The sequence below is a fragment of the Antedon bifida genome, chromosome 4 (genome assembly GCF_963402885.1).
Source record: "Antedon bifida chromosome 4, ecAntBifi1.1, whole genome shotgun sequence".
NCBI lineage: Eukaryota > Metazoa > Echinodermata > Crinoidea > Comatulida > Antedonidae > Antedon > Antedon bifida.
Genome location: NC_136229.1, coordinates 19,368,429 through 19,395,281, shown reverse-complemented (window position 1 = coordinate 19,395,281; position 26,853 = coordinate 19,368,429). Strand labels below are relative to the sequence as shown.

General features: G+C 32.1%; 1 protein-coding gene across 1 annotated transcript; it reads left to right on the top strand.

Annotated features, from left to right (window-relative positions):
* Positions 1-1,275: 1,275 nt before the first annotated feature.
* LOC144839893 (beta-1,3-N-acetylglucosaminyltransferase radical fringe-like) lies at positions 1,276-26,005 on the top strand. Its single transcript, XM_078695473.1, has 10 exons — positions 1,276-2,005; positions 12,628-12,676; positions 15,353-15,395; positions 16,558-16,617; positions 18,120-18,270; positions 18,691-18,776; positions 20,994-21,064; positions 23,107-23,201; positions 24,444-24,532; positions 25,343-26,005. Exons 1-10 carry the CDS (start codon positions 1,457-1,459, stop codon positions 25,404-25,406), a joined length of 1,257 nt encoding a protein of 418 aa, XP_078551599.1. The 5' UTR covers positions 1,276-1,456; the 3' UTR covers positions 25,407-26,005.
* Positions 26,006-26,853: the final 848 nt, after the last annotated feature.

Genomic DNA, 26,853 nt, shown 5'->3' with positions numbered 1-26,853 from the left:
TTGTTACTGTGTTTCTTTTATTTGTAAATGACTTGTGCTTGCATACGTATCCGATTCTAAGTACTAATTCTTGCTTCAATCTTAAACTCCCTACATTATGTGAATATCTACAACCGAAAGCTAAAAGCTTAGAGAAACACTCACTCATGCTGCTATTCACTGTATCATGATACACCGATCCATTATTGAACTAATACGATTCAGCTTTTGCTAGTTCTTTTTTAAAAGATTCAGAACCAACGCAACACCTACCCTTTGCATACATGGCATTTTGCATAGTATTTGCATAATTAGTGAAATGTGTTAGCGCCTTCTTTAGTTAAAACAAGGCCAACAGCCATTAAGTCGCGTGCTACAATGCATAGTGATACCGGACCGACAGACAGACAGACAGATTGACAGACAGACAGACAGACCGACAGACCGACAGACAGACAGACAGACAGACAGACAGACAGACAGACAGACCGACCGACCGACCGACCGACATAGTGAACTATAGAGTCGCGTCCACGCGACTAAAAACTGCTGTCAGTAATTTGTAACATAACATCCCTGTACACAGTTAGAATTGTATTATGTTATCATTATATAAATAGTAGGTTTCGTAACTCGTGAAAAAGAAAATAAAGGTTGGCCTAGGATTAGTTACATAGAACATTTGATGTTTTCTGCAGAAGATAAGAAAAGGGGGAAGAAGGTGCCAAGTGATTTGCAGAAGCTATGTCGTCGCGTAACCGTCGCGTTACCGTCGCGTTGAATACCATTTTGGTAGTGAAACAAGATCGAGATTATAGGCCTACTAATGTATACACCATAACAATTCTTAAGTAATTGGAATAAACAACAATTGTTGTATATTTGATACGAAAGTGAAATATTAATACATCAGTATATGTTTGTTCAATATAAATTTGATCTATTCACATTAAAATGCGGTTTCATCATCACTTCCTCATTAACATAGGCCTTCATCAGTCAATTTGTACTTCAACATAAATTTTCAATAGTCTTATATAACTTTTTTTTAATTGCACTATCGTATGTTCATGTTGCTAGGACGAGGTAGCGTACTGTATCCGAGCAACAATTAGTTCAATAGCGCCCTCTTAAACTAAGTTCCATCACTAAGTTGAGCAAATATAATTCTCACCGGTAATACAGAGTACTGCATTACAGCATATTGGAATTTATTTAATTTTTATAGGCCTAAGTGGAATAATGGAAAAAAAAGAAGAAAAAAGGCTTAAATTTAAGGGGTGTAAATCTAATAATGCAAAATGATACGCCCACTTTTGTAAAAATGAAATGCGCCCCCACTTTTTGATCTTGGTAGGAAAAAAAGTGATGGCGGTGGTGATCGAAGACTGGTATAAGATTTAAGTTTACACTTGTCGGAAAGCTAGCCTGATGTAAACAACCATTAAGGCCCAAATGTGGGCAAATTACTTTCAAGATGCGAATGAGTGTAAAGAAGGCTGTACAATTGAGCGTAATTATAACGGCTCTATACATTACTACTGTACATTTCTTTTCTAAGCAGACGATCTTATCTTCGGATGCTAGGCCCGGTTTAGATCGTGGTGAACGCAGTTGGGACAAAACCAAAGAGACTCCGGGCCGTTCAACCGGGCGTAAAGATCGAGTTATACAAAGTATTATGCAACTAGAGCGGAATAAGTCGGTAGGCTATGGAAACCAGGAACGTGTAGGCCTAAATATCGAACGTAATTTCATATCGGATTCAGCGTTTATTGATAATGAGAAAGATAGGATAGACTTTCTGAGAAATAAAGAATTAAGCCTTCAACAACCAAAAGATGAAGTAAAATCTGAGATTAGAAACACTTTTTCACCTGCAAACTTGACATTGTTTGAGAGCAATACTAACTTTAGAAATACTCAATTGTCCGATATATTTATTGGTATGAAAACAACAGAGAGGTATCATCGTGAACGGCTTGACATTCTTCTGCAAACATGGGTCAAGCAAGCGAAAGAAGAGGTAAGTTACAGTACATACTTAACTTTTTAAACAGATTTTTATTTTTAAAAGTTTTTATGAAAAGAAAGTCTGGTGTATTCACTATTTTTATGGTTCACCTACACTTTCTGGTCTTTGATATAACATTTTTAATTGGAAAAATGGTAAATAAAAGGTAGGTCTTAAAAATCAATTCCTACAATATCATCCTTTTCATAAAATAATATACTGCTGAATGGAATATGGTCAATAACTTCATGAATGAGCGGCAACACGTTTAAGTATGTTTATCTTCAAGTATCCCCACTGTTATATTTTCCGTATATTAATTACCGACAAAAGCACGACCTGCTTAACGCCAGGACCACAACAATGACTCAATGAGCAATCAAGATGAATGGAATTAATTACAACTGAATAGACGGCACTGTGACAAGTGACATGCTGAATCAAAACAATTTCCGGTTCTTCGGTTTATTTGAGCTGATTTTGATATTGTGTTGACTATAAATAAGTCTATTTTGTTTTTCTTTCTGCACTGTTTAAAAAAAATAATGCATTTTTAATATTAGGTGATTATTCCGCAAGTTAGGAGCAAAGTCAGGAAGGCTTTTATGTGCAAATCCTGTCTTCAATTCCTGTTTAATTTTGTTCTCTATAAATACAGAAAAAGACTATCAATAACTTATTTTTCAATATTTTACAACTTTCAGTAGTCCAGTACATAACATAATTGTAGACTTAAATTATTAATTAATATACAGTATAAAACTCTTACTATTTTCTGGGGAAGGCTGCTAGTTCACTATTTAATTTGGCATTAAACTACAATGTTTGTACTATGCATTGTTTGTTTCTTGTTTATTTAAAATAATAATAAGGCATCAGAAAAAAATTGAAACTACAGTACATACAGTATTCATAACCAACTGTTTACATACCAGTTTGTTTACGTAACTGGACAATAATCTATTCCAAACAAACAATATGTTGTACTTATAATGATTTTATTCTGAACATCTGTTATAATAGTTGCAAAAAAGTAATCTTTTGTGACAACCCAAGGTTTACTCATTGAGGAAGAATAACGGACCATTTCTAGTATTTTTCATATCACACTTTTTTTGTCAAACTAGTTTGATAGAGTGTAGACAGAGCTTTACTTTACAATATTTACATTTTCCTGGTAACTAATGCACTACAGTGCAAATTTTAATTTGGATACTGCACAGGGACCACATGTACAGTACTGTATATAAATGCACTACAGTGCTAATTTTAATCATGTTTTAATTTGGATACTACACAGGGACCACATGTACAGTACTGCATTTACTGTATAAATGTATGTAACAAATTATTGATTTAATGCTAGTCGTAATATTCAATCTAGTAGTCGCAATATATAATATATTCATTTTCCTTTGTTATATAGAAATGCATAAAAAGCACTAACTAAACACAGTATCCTCCAAGATTAAACATACTGTACTGTAATAGCTTAACAGCTATTGTAGGTCTGAGTAATTTCTCATTTCCTTTGGGTATTAATAAATGTTGAATAAAAACCTGTGATGTATCATCTGTTATGTGGATGATGTATTATATTTGTAGTTTTTTTAGTAATTCATAACTGAGTGTAAAACTGGAAATCATTTGCACCAAGCAGAGCTTTTAGAGTTTTGGTTTCTTGTCTGGTACACTAGGTACTGTACATATACAAACACTGTTTAAAAGGAACCAGTGGCCGATTCAAGGATTCTGTTTTGAACGCTTTTTTTTATGAAAGAATTTTGCCAAATTTTGTATTTTACCATATTAAGGGAAATTCAAGGATTCTGTTTTGAACGCTTTCCCTGCTCTTCATCCCTGTAACTACTGTATCTTACAGATATATTGTATCTTACAGTATACTGTATATTGTATTACAGTACACATCAGTTGTGTTTTTTACATACATTCCAATAATTATCGATCTATAGTTTCCCCTATGTTTCATAGTTTTTGGGATTTTATTTTTGTTACACAAGCTTGTTGAAAATAAGCACTTTCTTATCAGTGGGGGGATAGTTCAAATTACACAGTAAAATCTCTATTCTTTTGTACACAAATTTTGTAAATAGAGAGGCATTTTAAAAAGCTATGAAAAATAAACGATGTGGTAAAAAATGTTATCAGATGACTAAATATAGGTAATATAACTTGAATATTACATTTCTGGTATTTTTATTCAACTTCAGATTTTTATTTTCTTGCTATAGCAAAAATTATCCACCTTATATCCACCATCTTTTTTCACCTTCTAGGGAGTCACCAGACATGTTATTACATTAGGTTAACTACCTAACTACTGAAAAAAGTCTTACTGGTTTTTATGAAAGAATTTTGCCAAATTTTGTATTTTACCATATTAAGGGAAATTCATGTTTTTTCGTCTTGATTTCTGTTACAAATATTTGATTATGTACAATTAACCAAATATTATAATTAAAATTCATGCCTGTACCTGAGCTTTAACATACTATAGCATCTATGTAAAATCTTTTAATTGTAACGTATCGCAATGATGTGGAAAATGACAACTGCCATTTAATCTTTGTTTATAAAACGTTGACATTGAGCCTTGCTGTGAGATATTTAAGAAGTAAAGTATTAATGCGTTTTGAGCAGGTGCATTACTTGAGGTATTTACCGAACTTCTCTAGAATAAGCAGAACAAATCCTCCCTGTAGGAAATGTGTTTTGTTGTACCAGAGTACATGTTTTCTTTAGTGCTAAAGTGTCCGTCTTTCCGGTCCCTATAGACATGTCACCAATCCTTAAGCTGTGACAAATTTAAGAATTGCGAAATTTAGGGTTCAGTTGTTCAATGTGTCATTGTTATACAGTAAAGGCCCTGTTTTCTCTGGCAAATGTTAACTATGTTTTTATGTCAGAAAAAAAAAGATTTTTCTGCCAGCAGAAACAAATGTTTAGCAGCTTGTTTGGATTGAACAGTTCAATATACACCTCAGCATAATTTTCAGGTCTACTGTAATAATACAGCTTAGAATCTATTGCTAAAAACTTGTTAAAATAAAATATTGTTCACGTCCTATGTGTCCATGTAAAGCACTTTGATTGTTGGAAAGGCGCTATAAAAATGCTACAGTATGTTTAAAATATATATACCAAGAAAAACCCACCCTAGGAAGCCTGTTTCTTATGCCGCCTCTAGTTCATTAGCGTCTTCCTAAGCAGATCAACAAGAGATTCACGGCTATTGCTTCCGTAGGCACGTGCACTGTAGATTAAGAACACTAAAAAGGAAGTGGACCCCAATAATGAACACAAGGACATGAACAGTGTGGGAGTACAGATAACACATCTCAAACATGTAAACAATTTTATACTAGCTTACTACACTAATCAATTAACAAAAAACCTATACAAATGTTAAAGGGTGATATTGGCATTGACAGAGGTGCAATCACTTTCTGGGAGCAGGTGCACCTATAATAAACAATTATCTATCAGAATTGGATTCTGATTATTAAAGTTATATAAGGACTGCTTTTGTCTAGAATGAAAAAAAAAATGTAGGTATATTCAATTTCGAAAGTTAACTTGGAGGCCAAGTTATCAAATAGTTATTTTGGTTTCAATTTTTTAAGCCTTTTTGTCATACCTTTTCATACATTTTAGTCTGCATACAGAGAGGGAGAGCTAACATACAGTATTATTATATTAATCTCTGTCAAAGATATCAAAAGTAGTTAATAATTTCATTATAATTATCAAAATAGGCCCTAGCACAATCTTACACTTCCCCCAACCCCCATGAAGAAGTATATTACTGTAGATATATTAATGATACTGTATACAATGCAATTTGATATTTCTGATACCCAAATGTATATAACAATGTTGCTTTCTGTACTGTTTTGATTGTTTAATTGATCAACTTGTAGTTAATTGAGTATCCACATGTTTTCCTAATGGATTCACACATTGATTTTTCCCGCTGGAGGTGTTGAGCTCTTTCATGTCCTTTTCATGTTTGTACTGTACATATACAAAATGCCAATTTTCAAGGTTAATTTAGCTATTAGCTATAAATTTGTAATGGCATTCTATAGCACATTTTATTTCAATAAACATTTATTTTCTCCTTAACATTTTACAAGATACAATACTGTAGAACCCCTCTTTGGGACATCCCTATTCAGGGAACAATTTGTTTGGTCCTGAAGGTGTCCCCTTAATATGAGATTCTACTGTGTAATAATTTATGGAAAAATGTAGATACTGTATATACAGTACTGTAGTAACCTTTATTTTTCAATACAATGTAATTTGGTATGACACGGACGTTGAATGTACTATGGCAAGCAGTGCTATTTCCTGCACATATGTACCAAATAAATGATGATTATTCATCCAGTCTGTTTGTGCGTGAGAAGCCTTTGAAATCTGCTTCACACACAGTTAAATTGAATGTAAATTTAACGGAAGATCTCTGTTAAAGTTCTTAAAGGAAAAAAAGTTCTGTAATCTGATAATTCGTGAGAAAGTAAAGTGTTTTAAAGGAAAAGAGTTCTATTATATTGGGAAATTTTAAAGGATTTTTTTCTTTCAAAAGTAAGCAATGAAATTCACATTTGTCAAATTCCAAAACATTGGGAGACCTGTATTAGAATACTGTATACAGTTACTGTATAGTAAACGGTACAAAATGAGTTGTACAGACATTTTGTATTATATTGATAATTATGTATAATTTGAGATTTCAAGATCAATCATCGATTGCACTACAACTTGGTTATACATACTGTATACAGTACGGATACACTGTATTTCTTTGTCCAAAAACCTAGAAAAAACCTAAAATTTAGGGAAAAAAAAGCTAAAATTCTCATACAAAAACGAACCCTTAATGAAGCCCAAAAGCAGCAAACAATAATAAACCAACTACAAAATGAAAAAAAACGTAAAGAAAAACAATATAATAACCAGAGGTACAGTACTATAATTCATCAAATAAACTGTATAATTAATAATAAAAGGGCACTGTCTATTTCGTGCCTAGTTTACCTGGATAAACAAACAATAGCCTTTCTTCTCGAAGAGCGAGATATAAGTAGAAATTTATAATTAAGCACTATTTATTTTGAAAGATTTTATTTTTTTTTATTGTAAATGAGCACACTTCAAGATGTTCTATTGTATTAAATACAGTGTAGTTGCCTCAGTGTCTTTATTCTGCAAGGCAAATTCTACTAGAGAAAAAAAGATATGGTATCCAAATTTTCTTAAATTAAATTATTACCAAAATTTAATATAATATTTAATAAAATATTTTGAGTAAAGATGAACAATAATCCAATTTGCAGCTGTAATGCAGGTGTTTCTTATATCTTTGTCCACCTGAGGTCACCAGTTGACCGCCGCAGAGACAGGACACAACTGATTTCCAATCAAGATAAGATTATCAAGAAGGTTATTAATAGTCTGCATGTTTGCTTCCCAATTTTTTTTAAATAATAAATGCAATGCAAAAGTTTACTATTGTGTCCATTTTACCATTAAAAATCATGACATGACAAACATTTGCTAACTAAACTAGCAAATGGCATTGGTTGGATTTACAAATTCACTTGTTCTAAACAGTACACTACTATGTCACAGTCTGCTGTAATTATCGCGTTAAAAACTCAATCAATATTAATGTTTATGTTTGTATAATGTTTTATGCCCCTTCAGAACACATAAAAAGCTGTTTTATACAATCTGTTTCTTTTTTTGGTAGAGTATTTACATTAAATGGCGCCAAGAATATTTTCAATTCCATCAATTTATCAAAGCGTTCTCGCTCATATTTTACTGCAACAAAAAATATAATTAATTTCATCCCCACGTCTACTAATAAAAACATTTTGTGTACTTTTTAACAGGTATTATGTATTGTTAACCATACAGTTCTGCAACAAAGAAATAGAATTGGGCAGACCTCCGCCACTCTCATTAACCATTAAAGATTGTGTGTGATAATTCTGTTTCTTTGTTAAAACATAGTTAATAACAGGTATAACCAGGTAAGTAATCATGCCACAATTGCATTGAAAGATATATTATTGTTGCGAGCATTGACAATTCGTTCAACTTGATTGTTCTTTACAAAATATCAAAGAGTCACATGGTATTTCAGTTTAAATTTTCTGGTTTTCTCAGCTGCGTATTATACTGTACACTGCGCTTTAGGATGGCCCTGAGCCAAACATTTATAAACATACCGTACTTGGGACCTTGCAAGGGACCCGATCCCTGGAGTACTGCAAGTGTAGGCCTACAAAACAGGGTCTACACAGTATGTTTAAAGACACAAGACCTGCAATTTTTGACATTTTGTAAAAATAATGCATGTATATAACTGATAAAAAGATAAAAACAATGCACTATCTAAGAAGCTCGCATCCATCGAAGTGGGTGCATCATATCACAATATGAAAATATCAATCCGTGCGCGATGCATGTTGGGATTTATATCTAAAATTATTAGAATCGATTTAATTTTCACATTTGTAACATTATCGCAATCGGTCCATATGACATTTAGTTCTACATAAAATGTGGTAGGTCAAAAAAAAGTAGGTCTAGTGTCTTTAAGTATGTTGTACAGTACCTTACTGTATTTTAAATATACTACAGTATTGTAGTTAATGTAATTTTTTTTATGTACAGTACCCAAAATCAGAATAATAATGCTACTTCAAGTTGATTCCCTCCTTCAATAAATCATGCTGCTATGGTTAATTATAATTGAAAAAGTGCAGGCCTAAACAAAACATTGACTGTAACTGAAAGTACAGTACTGTAGGTTGTTAGTTTTAATACGGTTTGGAGGTTGTTAGTTTTAATACGGTTCACTTTCTCCAACCTAATTTCACATTATAATAAACCTTTTGACTTCTGAATGATTTTCTTAAAATTGTTATCCTTAAAAATAATAACAATACCTAAACATTCTACGATGATAAGCAACGATTAGTTTGAGTACAGTCCCTACCTTGTGTAGTAATTCAAGTACAAGATGTAAATTTGGGATTAGTACCTTGTGGGGTATCAAGCTTAAATTGGCTTTGGAAAGAGTAACACTTCCTGTATGCGTACACTACCTAGATAATGAGGCTCAAAACACTTGACTCGTTGAGTACAGTTGATTATTATTATTCTGTAGATTAATGGTGATTTAAGATAAAACTTTGATCTTCGAAAATGTCCAGCCAAGATTAAACTTTTTAATTCTAATAAGCTAACATCAAGGGGCATCCCGGCTCTTGTTAAACTCCAAATTTAGCTTTAAAACCCTAAACAATTAAACCATTTTTCAGCACATCAAACCATCCTAGTTTTGAATTTCATAGGAGCTTTACTATTATTATAATTAGCCTAATTATAACAATAGTAAAGCAGCTACAGTACAGTATATAATAATACACTAGTTGCTTTTTACGCACCTCAGAATGAACGCAATTTTTATTAACAATTTTATAATTCTTTCAGGGTTTTTTTTTTTTTTTTGACATTTAAAAGTGGACAAATAAAAAAAAGAGTTATGCATCTCCAAAATTTGACTGAAACTATTATTTTTAAATTTGCTCTTAGGTATCCTAACTTAGCTAATTTTGTATAGGTTTAACCAGGTCAAGTCCTTTTTGTAATTGTAGCTTTTTTAAGCCTTTTAATTAGTCATTTTCGATGTGAAGCACTTTAAGGTAAAAGCGATATATAAATCCGTATTATTATAAACTACCCTTCACATATCAGGTTTCTATATTTTCACTCAAGTGAAACTAACAATATTTTTACATGAAATGTGTGTTATACAAAGGTAAATAGGAAAGGTGATAGGTGTCATAACTGACTTTTATAAGAATATTATACCATGTTTGCAAAACCACTTGAAATCATATTATCCCTCTAGGCTACGCATTTTTTTCCTTGGTTGTATAAACTACATTTTACTATGAAAGCACTAAGTTTTGTACCTAGATACAGGGGGTATACAATGTCAGTAAATACAGGAAAATTACCTGATTTACTGCATACCTAAGTAGAGATATTTTGAATTTAAAGTTTGCATTACGGTATTTACAGTAATTGGTACGAATACACAGTATAAAGGAGGCCTGTAGAATAAAAAAAGAAGTAGAGGATACCATTTGGTATGAAAGGCTCTGGCCTTGGCTACTGTATAAGCCCAAAAAATACAAGAGAGCAAATCCAAAATAGTTGCATTTAGAGTCTCTCATCTCCATGTCTTAACAAAAAAAAAACAATATTACTATAATATTAGACTTCCTCTGTAAACTGTCTATATATTTGTGTAATTTTATAAAATACAAAGGTCTTTTTGTTAACTGGGTTTGTGAGTTTTGTATGAAAGGGTTAATCCCCAAAGAACACTTTAGTGTATTATAATGCCTACTGTATATAATTTGCGATAATTGTAGTATAGTGGTACAGTCACTTAACCCCAAAAAAGATAACAATGACAATGGTGAAATGTAAAAGTACATAGAACCTTGTTTTTCATGCCTTATTTTTCGCAATTGCACTTTTCGTTTAGATTTACCGTACCATAAAAATTTCAATACGAACAACCCAGGAACAAATTACATATACTATTCGAGTAAGCAAGATTTACTTTAACTGATTCGCACTTGCTCTGTAAAACTAACCACTGTCGTTTGCTATCATCCCAATAAACTTTCCTAATATGGAAGTTTATTTTTAACTTCCATGCTTAAGCTCTGTCTACATTATCAAAATATGATGTGCCCATATATGGATATACCGTATTTGGGCATATCACTACCATATTTGGGCACATCACACATTTTTTGTCAAACTACAGTAGTTTGATTGATAGTGTAGACAGAGCTTTATGCACAATTGTATGGTGTTGAAATGTGCTGCTCTGTAAATCAATAAACTTTGTGTTCATGATAATAAATTATGTTTCCCTAAATTATTAATGTGCAAAGTATCTGAATCAGTGTTTTGTGAGTTTTATAATGTTATGAATAGAAAGGTTGTGTTAAGCCTAATTATTACAACCTGTGTCGCACTAAAGGTTGATATTAATTATAAATATGCAATTATGCAAAGAGTATGGTATGCGAAAATGTCCTAGCTTCATCTTTTGTTAATTTGCATTGCTAACCTTTCCAAGGAAGCCCAGCACTGCTTGTCCAACCCCTGTTGCCCTAGAGCTACCAACTGAAAAGACACACCTGCCTAGGCCTGGGGTAAAGGATCACCATTTAATTTCACTTTTGTTAGAAAGAATGCAGTAAACCTCTAAAATAAACTATAAGAAAATATTAACGCTCAGTTTTTAGAAAAATGTGTTTATAATAGACAATTAGTCAGTCAGATATTACTGGCTTCTTTTATATTTCCTGCTGTAGAAAAAAAAAGATTCAAATCATTAATTGCAAGTGAAATTTCATTTAAAATAAAACAGATTCGGTAGACCAGTCCCTCTTTATATTTTAAGCTTAGCAAACTCTGTATTTGTCAACAAGATCTATAAAGGGAATCCCGGAAGGTACGGTACGGTTGTATCAAAGAGGAAAAGGTTGATGACACCCAAATACAACCAATTCTAAAAAAGAGATTAGATCAGATTAGTAGATTATTTTAAGATTAAGATATTTAATTCATTGTTATTCATTGTATTTTGATACTGTATGGGTTCCATTAAAGTACCAAATCATGTATAACAAAAAGGAAATTTAGAAGGAAATATAGAAATATTACTTTTAGTTCATGCCACCCAATTAGATTATTTTCTTATCTTCTGAATGAGAGTTGAGATTAACAGATAAGCGTATTCTATATTTGAATATGAATTTTATGTACAGGCACCGTACAAATCGATACAATGGATTGTTAGTGAGCTTTTAAAGTATTAAAATTAAAGCCGAAGTGTTTACACCTCCATAACGAAAAAATAGCTACTTTAAAGGTGTAAAGAAATGTGTTATTGTGTTGGCAAAAGAATACTGTACGACCTAGCCTACTATAAAATAAATTTGACAAAGAAATTGAAAATTTATTAATGTTGCTTTCTGTAAAATTGCTTTTTTAGTATGACATTTTATCTCAACTTTCATCATTTTCTTTGCGAGTGTTTTTCCTCTTGAACTTTCCATACCTTTATTACAGTTTTTCAATCATAGTATTTGAGTTTTTCTCTGTGAATTACAGCAATGTTATTTTAAGATAATTGCCAGCAGGAGTTCTTTGCCCTAAGCTTCACCCCTATCGATTGGCTTTTCACGTCCTAGGAACCTCTGGATTTGATATTAACCACCAGTCCTGGTTGACTACCACTACAATGTTTTTAGTCAATGCTCCTACAAATATGTTTTTTACATATAATTCATAATTCAAAGCTTTGGTATCTATGTTTCTACTGTATAATTAAAAGAAGCCTGACCATGAGAGTTATGATATGCCCCCTAGCTTCGCCCTAGATCCACTCTCGGATTTTAAACCCTCCCAGCTTGTTTTCTCTTAGATTTTATCAGCATGAATAGTATGTATGTATACATTTGATGTATATCTTATGCAATTTTATATAATTTTTTTTTCAGACTTTCATTTTTACTGATGAAGAAGATGATGAATATGAATTGAAAGCATGTAAGATTTTCACTTTTATTTTTTTAAAACTTTTTTAATCAATTATGAAATAATTTATACCAACACATAAAGTGAATTATACTGGAGAATAGTATAATTGTCTATCCTATATTATTCATATTATGCAACCTTTGAATAACATTTTATCCTCTGAAAATGATGTAGAAGAAATTATCAAGAAAGACTGTTTAATGTTTCAAAACAGATCTGTCTTTGCACTACAAAGATGATATAATATACTTATATTTAATTTGATTGTAGCCATGAAAAATCATAAAACATTCAATAGATTAGCCGCTATCAGGGTCAAAATAACTGTAACAGTTAGCCATATCTGTAATAATAAACACTCATTGTTATAATATTGACAAATGGCACAATCGTTTATCCACTTTCATTTTCATATAAATTTCATATTTCAGTACTTGCTGTAAATGTTTGGTTTTTGGTTAATCTTCGCAATTTCATAATGTTTATCTTTTCCTCTTTTGTTCTTATGACTATTTATCAGAGTTAAATTGCTGAGTTGTCAGAGTTACATTGTGGTTACAGTAGCTGCATTCTGCGGCTGTACCGCAACCTGACAAAGTTATATCACTTTAACAACGACGTTATAACATACAGTACAAGCATGAATAAAACGTGATTAATTCTTGTGGAAATAAAGGTACCTTCTGACTATCAATCTAATGATGTATAATAATGACGTATAATAATCAGCTACATACTGTAGGCGGATCCAAGAAGGACCCAGTTGGCCCAGGCTCACTAAATTTAGAAACTAATAATGCAAAAGATAGGACATATTAGGTTCAGTGTTTCATACCACAGGTCTATATTAATAGTGATCTGTATTATTACTACATTTATTGTAATGTAGTATAATATAACATGCCTGTTAAGCCAATTATGTTATAGGATACAGATTTCAATTAGCTCAACGCAGTAACACAACCCATTTCTCAAGAGATTTTAATCGTTTTGCAACTCTGCATGAAACCTAGAACATCAACATGAGATCATTAAAATAAATAATTCACCGGATGACTGCTTGTTATTAGATGTTATTCTCTGTGCTGGTGGTACACACTGGGTATAAACTAATACCGCCCAACTATTAAGCATTGTTCACCATTTTAACACTTAAAAATAAAATATTTTCAATTACCAAATTACAGTCTGAAACCACACAAAATGTATGAATATTGAAAATGAAACAAATGTTTTTTACATAGATTGAGCAGGGAGTTGTTATTAATAACTCCCTGGATTGAGGTTGAAATAAAACAAAAGAAATACATCTTTTACCCTTAAGTTCTGTCTACACTATCAAACTAGTTTGACAATAAAAGTGTGATGTTCCCAAATATGGTAGTGATATGCCCAAATATGGTAGTGATATACAGTAACATCATGTCCATATATGTGCACATCACATTTTTTTGTCACATAAAGTTTGATGGTTTTAGAAACGCTTTGCTGGTTCTATAAAACATTCAAATCATTTGTTTTCTTAAATTTGTCTATATTGACAAATTGTCTTCATTATTAACTTCATGGCATATAATACTTTGTACTTATAATTGTACAGGAGACCCTTTCAGTTTTAATAATCATTGTAATAGTCAAATCTATAATTGGGTTGTTTGATGTTTGCTTTCTGGCCGGTGGGTGTATATACAGTATTGTACGCTCTTTCTAAACGTGTTGCCTATAGGTGACAAACAAAAACAAATTATTTTTGCTTTCTCTGTTTGTTTCTTGATAACAATCAGGTTTTATGATTGAGTGCTGTTTTGTAATGTCCCTATTACGCCAATGTAAACTAAACGTGATATCATTCCCATATTTCACACGGTTCAAAAGTGTACACCCTGTTTTTGTAAAGCTCTGTCTACACTATCAAACTTTATGTGATGTGCCAATATATGGACATGATGATGTCATACCACTACCATATTTGGGCACACCGCTACTATATTTGAGTACAACACACTTTTTTGTCAAACTAGTTTGATAGTGTAGACAGAGCTTTATACCATCAAGAAAATTAAGTCATCAAAGTACTGTACTGTAGGGAAAGAGCATTTATGAATAATGTACTTTTATTTAGAATTGTCATGTTCTTAAAACTTTGTTCTTGGAATGTCAAGTCTACTAAGTATACTTAAGTGCTTGAGTTAAAAAAAAACCTAACAAAGGTTTCCAAAAGTCAACGATTTTATAATTGCGCCATACAATTCATTCAAAGCAATTTGGAATCTTCTGTAAACCTTTAATAAAACCGTTTACAGTAAAACCACTACCATCAGAGGGTGTCCCGTGAAGCCTGTAGTGTTCTAATTTTGTACCTCCATAGTTAAAACAGTATTACCCATTACCCCTCATTGGTTTCATGTGGAAGTGTCCCCTTAATAGTGGTGTACATACTAAAAGAGGGGCTCTACTATATTTGTATCTGCACTGTCCACACAAGAATGCCATGCAATTCATTCAAAAAAATGTAGAATCTTTTGTAATTTTGTAATAATAATTCATTTTTTCAGGCTAAAATTAATTTAATGTTCTATTTTGACTTGCTCTTGTTTATATGTTATGCACAGTTTTTAAAGGAATAAAAAGACTGTTTCTTTAGTTAATGTCACCTACATTATTATATAATTTTCTTCTTTTTAGATGGTCATCTCATTGTCAGCAACTGTTCAGCAAGGCATTCACGGTAATTATACTGTAGCTGGGTGTAAGGGGAAGTAAATACAAATTTCCCAAACCACATTTTGGAAATCACAGTGGGTTGGACGCTTACACAATGGTTATATTCATCATCATTACTGAAGTTTTACACAGGGAAGTTTATTGTACATACAGTACAAAATACAAATATTAATATACATTGACGTACATAAATCAGATTGCTCAAAACAAATTAAACATGCTTTTATTTTACAGAATTTATAATATTTTATTTTCACAATATTGACAAAATCATTGAAACTTATATTTAGACGACGTTTATATTCAATACTGTGAAATTAGGGTATAAAGGCAAAAATCTTGGTTTACAATTATATTATTAATGGACAGCTGTGGAAGGTATAACTTAAATGCCTTTTAAATAGTGATGAAATCCTTACTGTAATGTTTTTCGTGTGGGAATATGTTTTGGGAATTAAGCGGCAATGATATGCCTCGCATTCCACACTTCATCAACATTGTTTGGTAATGGCATTAGTATTGATAAATAAACGAGGTGGATGGAGTTCAGGCGGCTAATTACCATAAACTGTCAATTAGATTTTGGGAGCCTTGTGTCCACTCTCCTTGTATCATACCAAATATGGAAGACAGAGGTTGGATATTCAAATCAAAGTCAAATCAATTGTTGATTCCTTACACTTTTCAACTGTGATGTTAAAGATTGCCCAACCTGCTAGTTCCAGTTCCAGCTACACCACAAACAAGTCTCACCCTCACCATCCACCAGAAATCTGCCATTCCCTTTGTATTGTTCATCAAAAGCATGAAAAATGTAGATTAATAAAATCAGAGTTTGAATAGGCCATTTTGTAGTTTTAATCAACTTTCAAAATAAAAAAACAAAAAATATAATGACATGTTTTCACTTATAAAATGACAAATCAAACAGTTAAATAAACCAAAAACCCATTGACTGGCAGCCAATTTGACTATTTGTGCTTTAAATTAGTTTTTTCGGGTAAACAATTATGAATAACTATTATGGGACATCAAAATGGCATATTCAACAACAAAAAAATTAAAAAATAATTTTTTTCAGGGAAACAATATATCTTTAATACTATATATACTATACTTTTATTTGTCTTTTATTTATTTAATTTCAAGCAAATTATGTTTTTCAGGCAAGCTCTTTGCTGTAAGATGGCAGCTATGTATGATATGTATTTAGAATCTAATAAAAGGTGAGAATTAATTAATTAAACAGCCACTAGATTTATATTATTAATAAAATATAAGGTTAAATAAAGGCTGTTACCTTTAAAATAGTTTATTATAGTTTCTTAAATGTCGTCACATATTTTGAAATTAGTCGGTACCAAAAGTTTTCATAAACCAATAATTAATATTTTTCTTAAATCAAAAACTTGTTTTAAGAGAGGAAGTTGATAATGATAGAATTATTCAAGTTTGACATTTAGACCCCAGCTTTCCATACCTAATGAATTCAGCTCTTTGTTTAGGCCCAACAACTGCTCCTTTGAGGCTGTTAAAATAACATGATTTATGGGCCCAGTTGCTTTAAAAACTGGCTTGTCCTGACAAGTCTTTCATATATGTCCAGCCTAATGTTATTTCGTCGCATGACAAGCCTAATCTGTGACCCACCGATGATAGATTACTCTCCAGTGATGTTGATTTTAAATGAACTTGGTAGGCCGAGTTCAAATTCAACAAACTCTCGTTATCAAATAAGGAATTGTTATGTTTTTGGCATAATTAAATTAGGAAGTCTTATCATCAAGGCCTTTGAATATATTTTGTAATCCCATTTTATGTTATTCCAGTCTAATGTAACAATATTAAAATGCAATTTATTTTATGTTTGCAATAAATTATTCAATTAGATATTTTATGTTATCATATTAAGATAATTAATTTAGAAATATCAAGAAATTGAGTATAATTATCTTTACAGAAAAGGTTCCTCTAAAAAGTTTTAGTTTAAAAACTGTTCAAAAATGTCATGGTTTTCCATGTTCAAAAAATTGTTGGAAGTTCACGTGGACTGGTAACATGGATTATTCAAATATGAACACACAAAAGGCATAATATTCTGGCGGCTGACAAGTTCAACCACAATTTGCTAGCTTAATCACAAGAGTTACGACTATTTAAACTGTTTTTGTCTTTTGGTAATAAGATGGAATTCTCATGTCTATTCAAATATACCAAATGCATGCACGATTTAAGATCAGTCCTTAGTGGCCGTCTAAAACTTTAAAGTTCAGCTTTTTCGTTTAATCCCTAATAAATATACCGAATTGTTGTCATATCTATGGTGATGGACAATAAGTTGAGCATGTGCTTTGGGATCTGTACTTAAAGGACAACTTTAATTTTAGAATTTCTAAATCTTCAATAATTACTGACATTATTATACTCTCTCTCTTTTTATTAACTTATAATCTATACTTTTTGTTTAGAATATGCTAAATTAGTTGAACTTTTTTTAGATCATCAAGATAAATTTAACTTTAAATACTTCAACTAGGAACACATTTAAAACATTTTTCTGAAGATATTTTCATTTATATATTTTTAATTTTTTGAGGTTGTATTTAATTTTTTTTTTGGTAATTGTTATTTTAGCAACAAAAACGAAAAAAGAAAATTATGCATGGTAATAAGATTTGTTTTACATTTTATTTGAATAAATATTTTTATTTATTATTTTATTTCAAAGGTGGTTTTGCCATGTAGATGACGACAATTACTTGAATGTAGTCCAACTAGTAAAACTATTAAATAAATATAAACATACAGATGATATATACCTTGGAAGAACAAGTCTGAACCATCCAATAGAAGCGACTGATAGAAATACCCCAGATATGGTAAGTAATGCGTCAAAATTTACTGCAGTTACTGCAGTAAGCATACAGGTATTTGTTCTGGTTGGCTTTGAGAAGATCCAAATCCTCTTCCAGAAAGCTTCGATGTTTTTAAACAAACACTGGTAACATTTAGAACAGTCTATAGAGTAATGTAGAGGTATGTCTACACTCTCAAACTAGTTGGATGATAAAAAAGTGTGATGTGCCCAAATATGGTACAGTAGTAAATATAGTTAAATATGGTAGTGATATGACATCATCATATCTATGGGCACATCAAATTTTTTGTCACATAAAGTTTGATAGATAGTGTAGATAGAACTTAAAATCATTCCACTGATGACATTCAACAAACCTTTTGATAAAATAATGAATAATAAAAGAATTAATATCTATTTTTTTTTTTTTTTTTTATTTCAGAAAAAAGTAAAGTTTTGGTTCGCAACTGGAGGTGCAGGATTTTGTTTAAGTAAAGCCTTAGCTCTAAAAATGAAAACATATGCAGGGTAAGTATCTACATTAGTACATGGCCGGGATTTTAACACATGTCCTGCGGAAACAATGAGGATGAAGTCAGAGCTGCCTCATGGAGATCAGGGGCGGATTGCTATAAAACACTCTTAGCTAAGACCGCGTAAAGTAACACATTCAGGGTGCACTTTATGCGTAGCTTACCAAATAAGGTTATGTTTGTCACGCTTGTTCAAACATGAGAAAACCTATTCTAGCCCTATATAAGAATAAAATCGCCATTATTATTTGATTTAACACTTAAAACTTGTTCAATTGGTTGTCTTTCACGCTCAATAATAAATATAAGCAACAAAAAGAGAGGTTTAAGACTGTTTTAAGACTCTGGGCTCGCACTGGCCGATCGCCAAGTCGCCATGGGCGAAAACGTTTCCAGATTGGCGAAAAATAAAACGGCTACTTTAGCCATTTTGGCTATGACATATGATAAAATAGATAATAAAATAATCATTTTGGCGAAAGCATAAAGTCCAACTAAAAGGTCCATTTGTCGATCTTCAAACATTTATTTTGTTCGTTATCATGTTGTTTACTTCAAGCTCCATTTTCGTCAACTTGTTTCTTTGTTATTTCAATATGATGGAGATAGCAGAGGTAGACTGCCCAGAGAAACAGACGTTACACGACACATGGATGATAGAGTCTACCCAAACTATCACGTGTTGCGCTGCACAAATGATCGACGACTCGACAGCCGACGGTCGGCTATTTACCAGGATTGTCTATTTTTCGATAAGGGTGTTCTTTTCAGATTAAAAAAACATAGTATCTTCAATGAATGATCTTATCGAAATCAATATTTATGCGTTATGCATTTTAGGCTCTAATAATGTAGTTTCATATTTTACCCTTAATAAAGTTTCCTCGTGCGTGCAGTGCGTCAGTAGAGTAAACAAAACAACATTCGGGGAAATGGTAGAGTCTAACGGGGATTTAGCTAAACACACACGTGCATTTATTGCGGACTATATAAACAGCAAGGCCGGCCGCCGGCTTCTGTGTTGTTGGGTAATAAATAATTGAGCCGGGATGGTATAAATTTCTTCCCCGACAGAAACGCCTTTTCCCTGTGCTTTGGCCTATATTATCTGCACGTTCAACAACGATACCAGTGTTCGTTTGCTAGAAATATTTTTAGCATATAGGCCTACGACGTACCGTCGTACATAATTTTGTAGGCCTAGGCGTGCGCTACTGCACTTTCGCACCTCTTGAGCATACCCAATTTAAAAACATTCACCCGCTGCGCGGCGGTGGGTGACCGTGAAAGTCTTAGGATTTTCGCGTGTTACGGAAGCCACCAGCCAAGCGTTCAGGGGATTTCAGAAAACTGTAAAATGTTTCTTATTAAATTGATAACTGTATGTCTGCTGTATAATTAAAATCAATTTGAACAATTGTTTTGATCATATCAAATACAACAACAATTATTTTTTTTAATCAAATATACATACAGTGATTTAGGCATGGCTCTCTTTCTCCAAATGCCTTTACAAAAACGTTCAGGGAACAGTGTATAGACCTATTGACATAGATAAATTAACTAAAACGTTTTTACCATTATATTTCAAAAATTTTTAATTTTGGCTAATGACCGATTCATTTGGCTAAATAAAAAAATTGGACTTTAGCCATTTTGGCTATAGATAAACTGATTTGACTAAAAAAAATATTTTGACTTTCGCCAAATGGCTAAACAAAATGAAATGTTAGTGCTACCCCAGAGACTCCTTCGAATAGGCTTTAATTTTAAAGACCGTTTTCAGGTTAGACCGCGGTATAGCAATGGTCTATAATAAAGACTACTTGCTATGTCACGAATTATAGCCGGCTAAGCACTAAGACCGTTTATAGACCGCTTATAGCAATCAGTACAGTATAATGCATGTGCAATAACGATGTACATTGGCAGAATTTGTCGATATGCCCTCCTTAACCCCAAATTAATAGATGCTTTTACACATACAGTAGTACAGTAGGTCTTGTAGCCTATAGCCAGGGAATTCAAGGATTCAAAGAAACTTCCCTTTTTTCCAAAGTGCCTTTGTAAACTAGAGACTATGCAGCAGAAAAAATGATGAAAAATGGGCATAACTAGCCTAGCTGGAGATGGAAAAAGTCTGCCCTATAAAAATCCTCGCTACAAGCTTGATCTGGTGTTAATAATATGTCTTTCCTTTGATTTATTTTAGAGGGGGAACGTTTAAAAGTGTGTGCAATAGAATACGCCTACCAGACGATGTGACTGTTGGCTTTATATCAGGTTTGTATATTCATTTATTTTCAAATTCATTTGTTATGAATATCATGATATGGAAACAAGGAAGTTAAATTAAGAAAACCTAATAAAACCAAAACATATACAAATGTTTATAATTAAATGCTTTAAATAATAAATTATTTTAACTTCCTTTATTTGTACATGTACTATACTCATGCTCTGCTATCATCTTTCCATCGACCACTCCTTACTACATTTACCAGATTCACTAAAGTCTTATAGCTTTCTAATAATATAAAACAAAAACCAAAACGTATATATGCGATAATTTAGTCAGTAAACTAATTTTATAAGTACTTGAGATCTCAAGCATATTTTAGGTCATCTGCAAGACTGTTGCTTTCTTTTTGGGTGTTAATATTAAAATTATTACAATTTGCAAATCTAGTGTTGTACACATTTTCTCTAAAGCTTTGTCTACAATATCAAACTAGTTTGACAAAAAAGTATGATGTGCCCAAATATGGTAGTAATATGCCCAAACATGATAGTAATATGACATCATCATATGGGCATATTTATTTTTGTCACATAAAGTTTGATAGTGTAGAAATATTTTTTAGATAAATAGGCTTCTTTGTCTGGAATAGAAGTAGGTTGGTCTTATAGTTTCATTCTCAGTTGGGGTAACTTTTTTTGTGCTCGCAAATTTTCATGTCATTACCGTTTATAGCATTCGCTATGCACTTTAAACTTTCATTTGTTCTCTGTTATGATATGTTTTAAATACAAAGTGACAAGAATATAAGAGTTTAAATGTTTATTTGATTAGTTTAACTAGCTGTTAATAAATAGGAATTAAGTGTAGTGTAAGTAAGTACATTGCTCATCATATGATGAAATAATTAACAATGACGTACTTAACAATTGAAATTAGATATTTGAAAAGTAAATATTGTATGAAGAGGACCATAATTTTTTTTTGCTTTTAACAAATGGGTATGAATATGATAATAAATTAAAAGAAATTTGAGATAATAATAATAATAGTTCATTCTTATAGAGTGCATATAAGTAAGCGCTCATTTTTTTGGATCAAACACGTATTGAAACATATTCCTATAATGCAGCTAATAATCAGCGCAAATTACTGTAATCTTGGCAGCAGAAACAGAATCAAGGTTTATTTATTCTATTGAACTCGCATCTAACATCAAGCAATTTGCTCTCTGTGCAGTAGTGTCCAGGATGAGAAAGTTAACCTATATATTACTCAAAATCTGTTTTGAGGAAAATTCTGGTACTACGCCAGCACTACTATAGCGCTTGAACTCAACCCAGTGATTAAATACAAGCATGTTAACCGTCAAAGCACACTGTCAAGTGACTTAACAAATTTAAAAATAAAACTACTGTTGTCATAATGTTTTCATCACCTAAGTCATGTTAAAAATATTCCGGATGGTTCTACCATAATCACCGATCCTGGATTGTATTCTAAGCATATCTCCTAGTTCCCAGGGGATTGTCCCAGGCATTCCGCATTCACTATCTATACTCTTCCAAGTGTGATTTGTTTCCTGGCTTGAGAGAAGCGTTGCAGATATTGGCCAAGGGCATTCATACATACAATCTAAATGGAATTACAGTTGCGGTAGTAATTCTACTTCAGTTAGTGTAGTAATTCTACTGCAATAAATGCAATAATCCTACTGCAGGTAATGCAGTAATTTTACAGTAGGTAATGCAGTAATTCTACTTCAGTTAATGTAGTAATTCTACTGCAATAAATTCAGTAATCCTACTGCAGGTAATGCAGTAATTCTACTGCAGTGAATGTAGTAATTCTACTGCAGGTAATTCTACTGCAGTTAATGCAGTAATTCTACTGCAGCGAATGTAGTAATTCTACTGCAGGTAATGCAGTAATTCAACTGAAGATAAGGCAGTCATTCTACTGCACTTAATCTAGTAATTCTACTACAGTACAGTATACTATGAATACGAGTCATTTTCAAATGTTTTTAAAAATGTATTTTTGTTGTATTTTTTAAATAAATTATATTTTTTTGTTATTCTTTCAGAGGTGCTACTTGATACTCAATTAACTCAAGTTATGTTATTTAACTCTCACCTACAATCATTATGGAATATTCCACGTGATCAGCTCACAAAACAGGTAACTTAAACTATGTATAAAATGTGTTTAATTTCATAAACAAACATACCAGGTTGCTAGAGGATAATCGGCCAGTTTATATAGTGGAAAATCTTTTGTGAAGAGGCGTTGTTCACAGCCAAATTCCACTCCCTTGGTAAAGAAACTCAACCAAACTTTTCAATCAATCAATACCGCCCTCTAGTGTCCACTCTGTTTCTGACCTATTCACTGCTTTTCATTGGCTAATCTCTATAGCATAATCTAGTTTTTTTCATTAATAGAATCTTATTTTAGCTCCTGTAGTGTTTATGGCAAAATCAAATATTTTTGCATTTGGTGTTTGTTGAAGACTATTGTTAGAAGAAAGCTATTGTTAAAGTCTGTTTATCCAACCTCTGATCTCTACCGGCCAATCTTATCGTGTGATCTTCCTCCAGGGCGCTTTATTCACTCATTGTAATTTTCTCGGTTGTCGTACCACGAATCAATTATATAAATGAACTCTACTTTAATCCTATTCAGAACATTTAGTGTATTTGTTCTGTTTTCTTTTTTTCCATTCAGCTTGTTTGCTGTCCCCAAAGTGACAAATTTTATGGGTTAAAAGTGAGCAAGAAAAAGGAGAATTTCTTTGTCCAGTTGAACTCTTAATTGTAACAGTGACTTTAATTTTGTACAACCAAAGTATAGATTTGGTTTTGTGTTTATCGAGTTCTGTTTCTCATCTATCAATGTAATATCTTTCTCTCTTTTAGTAGCGTACCTCTTAGTGGCTGCCAGGATTTTGAAATAAAGGGGGGAAGGGGGATGTGGACTTAAAAAGTGTAAAATTAAATGTTGAACTTAACCTAATGCCCTATCTTTTGCATTATAATTTTCCAATTTGGCTCTACATTTTAAACTACGCATTAAACTAAGATCTGGAAATATCATTCCATTATCTACAGATGCACCACATACATAAATACTATGTTATCTAATTTTTTTATATAAAAAATATCAAATCGTTCGGTACAGAAGGTACTATCTTACCGTGTACCATTTGCAAGGATCTCGCTACAAAAAGATTAATTATCAGGTGCCTTAGATTTTACCAAGAGATTTCTTGAGAGTGGCTTGCTATTTGGTGGAAGAAATTATTGGTTGATGCGCCACCTCACCTGATATTTATTATGTCATAGGGTCGCCGCAGATCTGTTATTACGACTTACTTTAGAACTGAACATTAATAATGACATTTTATAATTTATTTGTTTGCAGGTGACGTTAAGTTACGGTGACCGCGTGAAACATAAAAACATTATCAAGATTTTAGATGGTCATTTTAGTAATGAGGAAGACCCCACCAGGTAAGCTAGAAATCAGGCTACTGCATAATGGTCTTTAACAAAATAGTCGCCATTGTTTTGAAATTGGTAACCTTTGCTTTTCATAAAAAGTTGCTTTTAAAGTAAAAATGTGAACAATTTCATTTTGTTGTTCAAATGTCATTATTGTTCAGAAAGTTTCTTTGTATTTTGCATTTCTGTGAAATCCTAATTTTGAATTCCAAACTTGTTTTATTGTCTGAATGTGTGAGAGTTTGGCAGATAGGCCTAACAGCAACTTGACCGTATTGTTTGTTTATTTTGAGTCATATTTAATTTCCTCATTCTGTGGATAGTTATACAAGAAAATACAATGTGTACCAAGCAGTGATTGGCTTCATTGAAAGTACTGTATTCCTTAGAATAGTAGTGTTTCCTTAATCAATAGAATATATAGCACTCTGATTATATCGTATGTTTGATTTGTTTTTTCAAAGTTCAAGATTTATTGTCCCCATGAACAATTTCTTTTTACATTTTTGTTGTTGCATATGCCAATTATTCACTTTGACTTGCTTGAAAAAACTTTGACCTAAAGCAAAATTTGGTTTTTTGGTAAAATTGTACCCTTTGCTTTGTCTTTTTATAAGTGAAATAATTTTTGTTTTTCTACGGAAGTGAATAACTTTATTAAAATTGCAAAATGGCATATTCAAGGTCTGATTTACTAATATTGTTTTTGGGGGACAATACAGCTTTAATATTTATGTTGGTAGAAGGCTTACAAACTGGATAGCCTCCGTGTGGTATACTATGATATTTCTAACTACTTTTACTTTTTTGTTACTACAGGCTTCTTTCACTTCATTGTATGATATTCCCAGATGAAGATATTTGCAAACGAAAGCGACTATAAATGTTTATTAAAGAAAATCTATCTATGCAGTTACAGTTAGTTTATGAAGGTATTTGCAGACAAAACTTTAAAACTTGGAAATAATTTGAATCCTCCATTGATTTTTCTTCATGGATTGCAATCTGCTACTCTACTACTATATTGAACATATTGTCTTATATAAGGTGCTCTACTAAAATCGTGTCTCAAAGGTTTGGTTTTCAGGACACGACACATAGCTCATGCCAATATTTTAATACTATGCATGTACTGTAGCTGCGTGGCATGTCATGAAAACGAAAAGTCACTACGCAATCTGAACTGGTGTCGTATTGGGGAAGATTTGAAAGAATTTACAATGGAGTTGTTTCCAGCCACCGAATCCCACCTCGGGCTTATACTATATCGTATATGCCCGAGTATAATCCCACCCAATAGTTTATGAACAACTCTTTGGTACAACAATTGTTAATGCAATGAACAAGTCCCACCTAAATTTCACCAAATTTTGTATCCAGCGGCTCACTGGGACTTTCTTTGTCAAATACAGTAATGTCCTTCATGTACTTAGTCTTCCATTAAATGATAGTCAAACTCTCACAAACTATGACAAATCTGGTTTGCCAAAAATGTTTTTTTGAGTGTAGGAAAGAATGTGAGAGTACAGTCTTTTGTGTAATGGTTTTCTCCAGCCAGTAGCCTACACATTGTTATATTATAAGGATCTTGAAGTCCTCTTAATGACTAAGAACTGTCACCTTAGTCAAGCTACTTCACATGAATTGAGTTGCTCTTATCATGATACACCAGAATATTTATACTATTATCAAGTTCCATGTAAATTCCCTATTTGTGATAATACCAGGTGTATCACTAATGACACAGGTGCTGCCAGATGTCTTAATTAAACTAATTAAGATAATAAAAGTGGTAAACAAGGTGCTTTGGTTGTTTTGAGGACCTTCTCTTTACCCACCTTGAAATAGAAAATTTGTTATCAAATTCAGAAATGTCATCATTATTTTTTTTATGAACAAATATAGTGTAATGAACTTTATTTACAATAGCCTTTAATTGAGGTTATCAAAACTGTAATTGGAAATATAACCTGTTTGTGTTACAAAATTAGAACAGCATAACAAACTACTGTATTAGTCATCTGAAATTAAATATGTAGAATCTACAGCAATTGTTCATTTACAAATGGCATAATTTAAAGAAACCTAAATTGCCTATCTATAGTTTAACTACCCCAAAGGCTATGATTGCAACTATTTAGTGTTTACCTGTTCAAAGTGACTCTAGTGAACCTGTTGTGAAGTTGAACACTTCACATACAATTGATCTCCACACTTTTAGTTAAGCCTCAATAGCCAGAAGCACTCATTTATTGTTAAATAATTTGGTCAATACCAAGATTAAACCACTTAAGATTTGGACATTTATTGGGACACAAGCTACAACCTTG